At 50.5% G+C, this 8,707-nt stretch overlaps 3 protein-coding genes across 3 annotated transcripts; all 3 read right to left on the bottom strand.

Annotated features, from left to right (window-relative positions):
* Positions 1-2,061: 2,061 nt before the first annotated feature.
* Positions 2,062-2,472, bottom strand: LOC138357816 (putative uncharacterized protein DDB_G0290521). Its single transcript, XM_069314995.1, has one exon. It carries the CDS (start codon positions 2,470-2,472, stop codon positions 2,062-2,064), a length of 411 nt encoding a protein of 136 aa, XP_069171096.1.
* Positions 2,469-2,930, bottom strand: LOC138357811 (putative uncharacterized protein DDB_G0290521). Its single transcript, XM_069314987.1, has one exon. It carries the CDS (start codon positions 2,928-2,930, stop codon positions 2,469-2,471), a length of 462 nt encoding a protein of 153 aa, XP_069171088.1.
* Positions 2,927-5,805, bottom strand: LOC138357810 (serine-rich adhesin for platelets-like). The gene is made up of 3 exons (XM_069314982.1): positions 5,709-5,805; positions 3,577-4,940; positions 2,927-3,529 (listed from the first exon to the last, which is right to left on the bottom strand). The coding sequence occupies exons 1-3, from the start codon at positions 5,803-5,805 to the stop codon at positions 2,927-2,929; spliced, it is 2,064 nt and encodes a 687-aa protein (XP_069171083.1).
* Positions 5,806-8,707: the final 2,902 nt, after the last annotated feature.

Below are 8,707 nucleotides of genomic sequence, written 5' to 3'. Positions count from 1 at the left end.
GGTGGTGTGGGGAGGGTGTTGGTGGTGTAGGGAGGGTGTTGGTGGTGTGGGGAGGGTGTTGGTGGGGTTGGGAAGGTGTTGGTGGTGTGGGGAGGGTGTTGGTTGGGGCTTGCTGGGGTGTTGGTGGTGTGGGGAGGGTGTTGGTGGTGTGGGGAGGGTGTTGGTGGTGTGGGGAGGGTGTTGGTGGTGTGGGGAGGGTGTTGGTGGTGGGGGGAGGGTGTTGGTGGTGTGGGGAGGGTGTTGGTGGTGTGGGGAGGGTGTTGGTGGTGTGGGGAGGGTGTTGGTGGGGTTGGGAAGGTGTTGGTGGTGTGGGGAGGGTGTTGGTGGGGTTGGGAAGGTGTTGGTGGTGTGGGGAGGGTGTTGGTGGGGTTGGGAAGGTGTTGGTGGTGGGGGAGGGTGTTGGTAGGGTAGGGTGGGGTGGGTGTTGGTGGTGTGGGGAGGGTGTTGGTGGTGTGGGGAGGGTGTTGGTGGGGTTGGGAAGGTGTTGGTGGTGTGGGGAGGGTGTTGGTGGGGTTGGGAAGGTGTTGGTGGTGTGGGGAGGGTGTTGGTGGGGTTGGGAAGGTGTTGGTGGTGGGGGAGGGTGTTGGTAGGGTGGGGTGGGTGTTGGTGGTGTGGGGAGGGTGTTGGTGGTGTGGGGAGGGTGTTGGTGGGGTTGGGAAGGTGTTGGTGGTGTGGGGAGGGTGTTGGTAGGGTGGGGTGGGTGTTGGTGGTGTGGGGAGGGTGTTGGTCGTGTGGGGAGGGTGTTGGTCGTGTGGGGAGGGTGTTGGTGGTGTGGGGAGGGTGTTGGTGGGGTTGGGAAGGTGTTGTTGGTGTGGGGAAGGTGTTCGTGGGGTTGGGAAGGTGTTGGTGGTTTGGGGAGGGTGTTGGTGGGGCTTGGTGGGGTGTTGGTGGTTTGGGGAGGGTGTTGGTGGGGTTGGGAAGGTGTTGGTGGTTTGGGGAGGGTGTTGGTGGGGTTGGGAGGGTGTTGGTAGGGATACTGAGGGTGTTGGTGCTGTAGAGTTACATCCTCCTGGGTGCCACCGTGAATACATAACTCACCGATCTACCGTAGATTACTGAAATCATTAACGATGATTTTGATCATAAGTCGATGATGACGATAACTTGTACCTTCTCACAGGATGTCTCCTTCCTAAGTTAAGATGCTTTCTGCGGTGATCTCCGTGCTACAGCAGCGCCTTACTCTATGACACTACAAAGTCCTTGCTGGAATAATTCCTTAATATTCCTCCTGATAATTGTTTATAAATGACCAACACTCCCATAATATCTGGCCTTGGTGCCCGCACAGCCGCCTTGATTAATTTTCTAGCCTCCCTTTCCTTTTTATCTGCCTCTAATACCCCTGTAAAATATATTCTTCTATAACACTGTTGATTCTTTGATGATACACAATTATCCATTGGTGGACGCTCCAGTTAGTGGGATGCTCCTTCAGTCCAACACCCACGACACACTTGACACAATAAATGCAGTCCAACTGGCACATCCTAATTGTTGATAGAACAGCTGAGGCCTTGACCCACCCCGCAGCGACACGACAGGAGAGTGGTCGCCTCAGAGCCGAGGGTGCTCCCCAAGAAGGGTACTTCTCTCAGCGGTGACCATATCAGCTGCAGACACACGCACCTCCACCCACGGACCCTCAGTGCTACAGTCACTCGCCATCTATAAACATTCATTGAGAACAGAAGCAAATAACGTAACCTATGCTAACCTATCCTACGCCTAAGCCAAAATTATGTTAAAATTGATCATTGCGTCTTAAGGTCAGCGGAGGTTGGACGAGCAGACGCTGAGGATAAACAGGAGACTTTCATGTTAGTGACTTACAGTTAGTGTGAGAGACAAGTGTGTTGGTGTGAGTGGCGGGACACGCTGGTGAGCCTGCCTTCTGTGTGGTGCATCTTGGCACATTGTGGCAACATTCACCAATATACATGTTGCCTCACTGCACACATGGTGAGAACTTCACTATAAGTTACAGTGTGGGGGGTGGGGGTGCGCTGGAGAGGGGGGGTGCGCACCCCGCCGCCTTCCTGAAAACTTAAACAGTCTTAACTATTGATCCAGTGTTGTTAGTAATGGTTTTTGTGTGAATAGTGTTTTGTCTTGCTCTGTGACGGAGAGTTGGTCTTGCTCTGTGACAGGGAGAGTTGGACTTGCTCTGTGACGGAGAGTTGGACGTGCTCTGTGACGGGGAGTGATGGTCTTGCTCTGTGACGGAGAGTTGGACTTGCTCTGTGACGGAGAGTTGGACTTGCTCAGTGACGGAGAGTTGGACTTGCTCTGTGACGGAGAGTTGGACTTGCTCTGTGACGGAGAGGGTTGGTCTTGCTCTGTGACGGGGAGAGTTGGTCTTGCTCTGTGACGGGGAGTGATGGTCTTGCTCTGTGACGGGGAGTGATGGTCTTGCTCTGTGACGGGGAGTGATGGTCTTGCTCTGTGACGGGGAGATTTGGTCTTGCTCATTGACGGAGTGTTGGTCTTGCTCTGTGACGGAGAGTTGGACTTGCTCTGTGGCGGAGAGTTGGACTTGCTCTATGACGGGGAGAGTTAGTCTTGTCCTGTGACGGAGAGCTGGACTTGCTCTGTGACGGAGAGTTGGACTTGCTCTGTGACGGAGAGTTAGTCTTGTCCTGTAACGGAGAGTTGGTCTTGCTCTGTGACGGAGAGTTGGTCTTGTCCTGTGACGGAGAGTTGGACTTGCTCTGTGACGGAGAGTTGGTCTTGTCCTGTGACGGAGAGTTGGACTTGCTCTGTGACGGAGAGTTGGACTTGCTCTGTGACGGAGAGTTGGTCTTGTCATGTGACGGAGAGTTGGACTTGCTCTGTGACGGAGAGTTAGTCTTGTCCTGTGACGGAGAGTTGGTCTTGTCCTGTGACGGAGATTTGGTTTTGCTCTGTGACGGGGAGTTGGTCTTGCTCATTGACGGAGTGTTGGTCTTGCTCTGTGACGGAGAGTTGGACTTGCTCTGTGGCGGAGAGTTGGACTTGCTCTATGACGGGGAGAGTTAGTCTTGTCCTGTGACGGAGAGCTGGACTTGCTCTGTGACGGAGAGTTGGACTTGCTCTGTGACGGAGAGTTAGTCTTGTCCTGTAACGGAGAGTTGGTCTTGCTCTGTGACGGAGAGTTGGTCTTGTCCTGTGACGGAGAGTTGGACTTGCTCTGTGACGGAGAGTTGGTCTTGTCCTGTGACGGAGAGTTGGACTTGCTCTGTGACGGAGAGTTGGTCTGGTCCTGTGACGGAGATTTGGACTTGCTCTGTGACGGAGAGTTAGTCTTGTCCTGTGACGGAGAGTTGGACTTGCTCTGTGACGGAGAGTTGGTCTGGTCCTGTGACGGAGATTTGGACTTGCTCTGTGACGGAGAGTTAGTCTTGTCCTGTGACGGAGAGTTGGTCTTGTCCTGTGACGGAGAGTTGGACTTGCTCTGTGACGGAGAGTTGGTCTGGTCCTGTGACGGAGATTTGGACTTGCTCTGTGACGGAGAGTTAGTCTTGTCCTGTGACGGAGAGTTGGTCTTGTCCTGTGACGGAGATTTGGTTTTGCTCTGTGACGGGGAGTTGGACTTGCTCTGTAACGGGGAGAGTTGGTCTTGCTCTGTGACGGGGAGAGTTGGTCTTGCTCTGTGACGGAGAGTTGGTCTTGCTCTGTGACGGAGAGTTGGTCTTGCTCTGTGACGGAGAGTTGGTCTTGCTTTGTGACGGAGAGTTGGTCTTGCTCTGTGGCGGGGAGTTGGACTTGCTCTGTAACGGGGAGAGTTGGTCTTGCTCTGTGACTGGGAGAGTTGGTCTTGTCTTGTGACGGAGAGTTGGTCTTGTCCTGTGACGGAGAGTTGGTCTTGCTCTGTGACGGAGAATTGGTCTTGCTCTGTGACGGAGAGTTGGTCTTGCTCTGTGACGGAGAGTTGGTCTTGCTCTGTGACGGAGAGTTGGACTTGCTCTGTGACAGGGTGAGTTGGTCATGTCCTGTGACGGAGAGAGTTGGTCTTGTCCTGTGACGGAGAGTTGGTCTTGTCCTGTGACGGAGAGTTGGTCTTGCTCTGTGACGGAGAGTTGGTCTTGCTCTGTGACGGGGAGAGTTGGTCTGGTCCTGTGACGGAGAGTTGGTCTTGCTCTGTGACGGGGAGAGTTGGTCTGGTCCTGTGACGGGGAGTTGGACTTGCTCTGTGACGGGGAGAGTTGGTCTTGCTCTGTGACGGGGAGAGCTGGTCTTGCTCTGTGACGGGGAGTTGGACTTGCTCGATGACGGAGAGTTGGTCTTGTCTTGTGACGGAGAGTTGGTCTTGCTCGGTGACGGAGAGTTGGACTTGTCTTGTGATGGAGAATTCTGAGTGTGAAGTGACAAGTTCTGAGTGTGTAGTGACAAGTTCTGAGTGTGAAGTGACAAGTTCTGAGTGTGAAGTGACAAGTTCTGAGTGTGTAGTGACAAGTTCTGAGTGTGAAGTGACAAGTTCTGAGTGTGAAGTGACAAGTTCTGAGTGTGTAGTGACAAGTTCTGAGTGTGAAGTGACAAGTTCTGAGTGTGAAGTGACAAGTTCTGAGTGTGAAGTGACAAGTTCTGAGTGTGAAGTGACAAGTTCTGAGTGTGTAGTGACAAGTTCTGAGTGTGAAGTGACAAGTTCTGGGTGTGAAGTGACAAGTTCTGAGTGTGTAGTGACAAGTTCTGAGTGTGAAGTGACAAGTTCTGGGTGTGAAGTGACAAGTTCTGAGTGTGTAGTGACAAGTTCTGAGTGTGAAGTGACAAGTTCTGAGTGTGAAGTGACAAGTTCTGAGTGTGAAGTGACAAGTTCTGGGTGTGAAGTGACAAGTTCTGGGTGTGTAGTGACAAGTTCTGAGTGTGAAGTGACAAGTTCTGAGTGTGAAGTGACAAGTTCTGGGTGTGTAGTGACAAGTTCTGAGTGTGTAGTGACAAGTTCTGAGTGTATGGACTAAGTTCTGAATATGTAAAGGCAAAGTTCTCATTAAAGTTGAGTAGGTGAAGGGAGCGTAAATATTGTTGACATAAAGGCCAGATTAGGGAGGGTTAAGGCGGTGAGATCATCCTTGTGGCAATGGTGGTGTTGACGGCTTGTGATCACTGATTAATGTTACATCTCCTCCTCATAAACATTGCCCAAATGTTCCTTAATATACACCTTCCCTTCCTGTTTATACCTTAAAAATTGCAAGTGACTCACGACTAATTGTGTTGGAACTTTTCTCAAGTGGAGCTTGGCTCACTACCATACTCGAACCCCCACCTGTCAGTGCTCAACCACGTCCGCCCGTCCTCCTCAACAAAGGCCAAATGCTCATTAATCCAACCACCAAATCTGTTTATGAAAACACTCTTTACACACGACTCCAGCCTGTCTTGAGGCCAGGCTCGTTAAAGCGGCGGCCTTTCCCCCCCTCCCCCACTCCCCCACGATACATCCATAAATTCTAACATATTGCGTATTAAAAATAGGTTTGTCATAAGTAGGTTAATATTATTATATATTATTGTTCTATGTATAGTTAGTCGTAGGTTGGGTTAGGTTAGGTGTTTGACAGAGTTACGAGTCCAACAATGGTTGACGAAGATATGCTCGGTACCCCCCAAGGCGGAGTCTTAAGCCCCACACTATTCAATGTACTGATGAACGCCATTACAAATATTGATTTTCCGGAAGGAACACAACAAGTGGGATATGCAGATAATGTCCTAATACAAGCTCCCACCTTGGGAAAAATTGAACAGTCCATTGAACTCCTTGGAAGGAAATGTGTTGAGCTCCGTTTCACACTCTCCACAAACAAGACAAAAGCATACTCTCATCACAAGCGGAGAGCAAATGAAGAACTGCAAATTAATGGTGTAACACTTGAATGGGTTGACCACTATCGGTACCTTGGCGTCACTGTCGGCTCTAACAAGGGAAAGAAAGAGGAGCTCAACCAACTCATAGGAACATGCAAAAGTCGACTCAGGGCACTGAAAGCTATGACCTGGAATGGACATGGAGCCTCTATTGTCGTGCTTAAAATGATGTACACAGCCTATGTGCGCTCCGTCATAGACTGTGCCGCACCAGTTCTGTGCACCTACTCCCAAAGCGATATGAGAAGGCTCGAAAGCATTCAAAATGAAGCCATGAAAATCATTCTGGAGTTCCAAGAACTGCCAAAAACGTCCAATCTATGAGAGGAGTTGTCCCTTCCCAGTGTTAAAAGCAGAATTAAGGAGCTGAATGCTAAGCTTGCAATTAGGATAGCCAGAGATCCCCATTACAATGAATTGCTAAGAAAAAACTGAGCTCTGTGCTACTTTCAGGGGGAAACAGGAGAAGCAAAAAATGGCATCACAGATCAGTCTGCTACCTGGAAGAGCTTCACCTGCTTGAGCAAGCCCGTGAGCTCCTGCCTGTAGAGAGGTTACCTCCCTGGGAGGATGACTCATGCAAGATTATCATCAATGAAATGCAATGAAAAAATCCAACATGTTACCACAAGAAATGAGGCACAAGTATCTCGAGGAAATTGATAAAGAAGCCGGAGATGAACTAGATCAAATCTACACTGACGGGTCATCTAATCCTGTCAATGGCAGGGCTGGTGCAGCATACACGGTAATCAAGGATAATACTTTCCAACACAGAAATGAAGAAAAAGCACGTATTGAGAACTATGCCTCTTTAACGCAAGCAGAGCTAACTGCCATTGTTATGGCGTTAAGGTTACTTGATCGTTACACTAATGGTACAGAGATTTGCACCGATTCAAAAGCAGCACTGCAAAGCCTAAGTAAAAATCGGGCAGAAAATCTTGCAATAGTCGCTGAAATTAAGAGAGCGGTGAGAGTACTTACCAATCAGGGAAGAGTCATCAAGTTTCTGTGGATCCCCTCCCATGTTGGAATATGTGGGAATGAACGAGCAGATGTGCTGGCTGCTGAAGGTGCTGAAGGAGACCATATTGAATACTTCATACCCAAGACTCTGCTACAAATTAGAGGTATTGTCAGGCAACATCACCGTGACAAGGTAACTGAGGAAAGGAGGATAGAAGCACAAACCAGTGAATCTGTACGATGGTACAACATGGTTGCAGCTGGCAATCCCAGTCATTATGGCCGAAGAGGAGGTGGCCGCGGGAGAGAATCAGTAATAGCAAGAATCCGTCTCGAATACAAATATCCATGGAGATTCGGAATGGAAACAACAGTTGATCAGCGAAGTTGCAGAATCTGTGATGAGAGTGATGGACACCGCCTTGACCACTATCTACGTGAATGTGAACACCTGAGAGACATCAGAAGTATGTGTAGAATAATAAACCCCACATTGTTTGAGTTAGGAAAACAATGTCAAATATTGATACTGTTCTTAAAAGATTCCCCCATTTTGCACCCGCAAGATAACGTAAGCTTTTAAGGGTTGACAGATGTTAATCTTCTTGTTTGAGGAGCTGTTCACTTGAGACAGTTAAGCAAGTCCCAGCTGTGTCTGGGTACGAGTGACAGGATGAACAACCCAGCGGGTTTTCTTCCTATTGGGGAGTGTTGTACATGCTGCTATGGCGGTATGTCCACTCACAGGATGAGTGGCGCTGCCCAATACTGTCACTATGGCGATGTGTCCGCTCACAGGATGAGTGACGCTGCCCAATACTGTCACTATGGCGGTGTGTCCACTCACAAGATGAGTGGCGCTGCCCAATACTGTCACTGTGGCGGTGTGTCCACTCACAGGATGCGTGGCGCTGCCCAATACTGTCACTATGGCGGTGTGTCCACTCACAGGATGAGTAGCGCTGCCCAATACTGTCACTCTGGTGGCGTGTCCACTCACAGGATGAGTGACGCTGCCCAATACTGTCATTATGGCGGTGTGTCCACTCACAGGATGAGTGACGCTGCCCAATACTGTCACCATGGCGGTGTGTCCACTCACAGGATGAGTGGCGCTGCCCAATACTGTCACTATGGCGGTGTGTCCACTCACAGGATGAGTGGCGCTGCCCAATACTGTCACTATGGCGGTGTGTCCACTCACAGGATGAGTGACGCTGCCCAATACTGTCACTATGGCGGTGTGTCCACTCACAGAATGAGTGGCGCTGTCCAATACTGTCACTATGGCGGTGTGTTCACTTACAGGATGAGTGGCGCTGCCCAATACTGTCACTATGGCGGTGTGTCCACTCACAGGATGAGTGGCGCTGCCCAATACTGTCACTATGGCGGTGTGTCTACTCACAGGATGAGTGGTGCTGCCCAGTACTGTCACTATGGCGGTGTGTCCACTCACAGGATGAGTGACGCTGCCCAATACTGTTACTATAGCGGTGTGTCCACTCACAGGATGAGTGGTGCTGCCCAATACTGTCACTATGGCGGTGTGTCCACTCACAGGATGAGTGATTCTGCCCAATACTGTCACTATGGCGGTGTGTCCACTCACAGAATGAGTGGCGCTGCCCAATACTGTCACTATAGCGGTGTGTCCACTCACAGGATGAGTGGTGCTGCCCAATACTGTCACTATGGCGGTGTGTCCACTCACAGGATGAGTGGCGCTGCTCAATACTGTCACTATGGCGGTGTGTCCACTCACAGGATGAGTGGCGCTGCCCAATACTGTCACTATGGCGGTGTGTCCACTCACAGGATGAGTGGCGCTGCCCAATACTGTCACTATGGCGGTGTGTCCACTCACAGGATGAGTGGCGCTGCTCAATAC

Source organism: Procambarus clarkii, chromosome 7 (assembly GCF_040958095.1).
Source record: "Procambarus clarkii isolate CNS0578487 chromosome 7, FALCON_Pclarkii_2.0, whole genome shotgun sequence".
NCBI lineage: Eukaryota > Metazoa > Arthropoda > Malacostraca > Decapoda > Cambaridae > Procambarus > Procambarus clarkii.
Note: the sequence above shows the minus strand (reverse complement) of the source record. Positions and strands in the feature narration are given on the sequence as shown.

Coding starts and splice junctions, on each gene's coding strand:
- LOC138357816 (XM_069314995.1), bottom strand. CDS start 2,472: ATGAGCAAGACCAAATCTCCCCGTCACAGAGCAAGACCATCACTCCCC.
- LOC138357811 (XM_069314987.1), bottom strand. CDS start 2,930: ATGAGCAAGACCAACTCCCCGTCACAGAGCAAAACCAAATCTCCGTCA.
- LOC138357810 (XM_069314982.1), bottom strand. CDS start 5,805: ATGAGAGTATGCTTTTGTCTTGTTTGTGGAGAGTGTGAAACGGAGCTC. Junction 4,941..5,708: donor ACTGTTCAATTTTTCCCAAG/GTGGGAGCTTGT, acceptor TTACATATTCAG/AACTTAGTCCATACACTCAG. Junction 3,530..3,576: donor CCAACTCTCCCCGTTACAGA/GCAAGTCCAACT, acceptor TCTCCGTCACAG/GACAAGACCAACTCTCCGTC.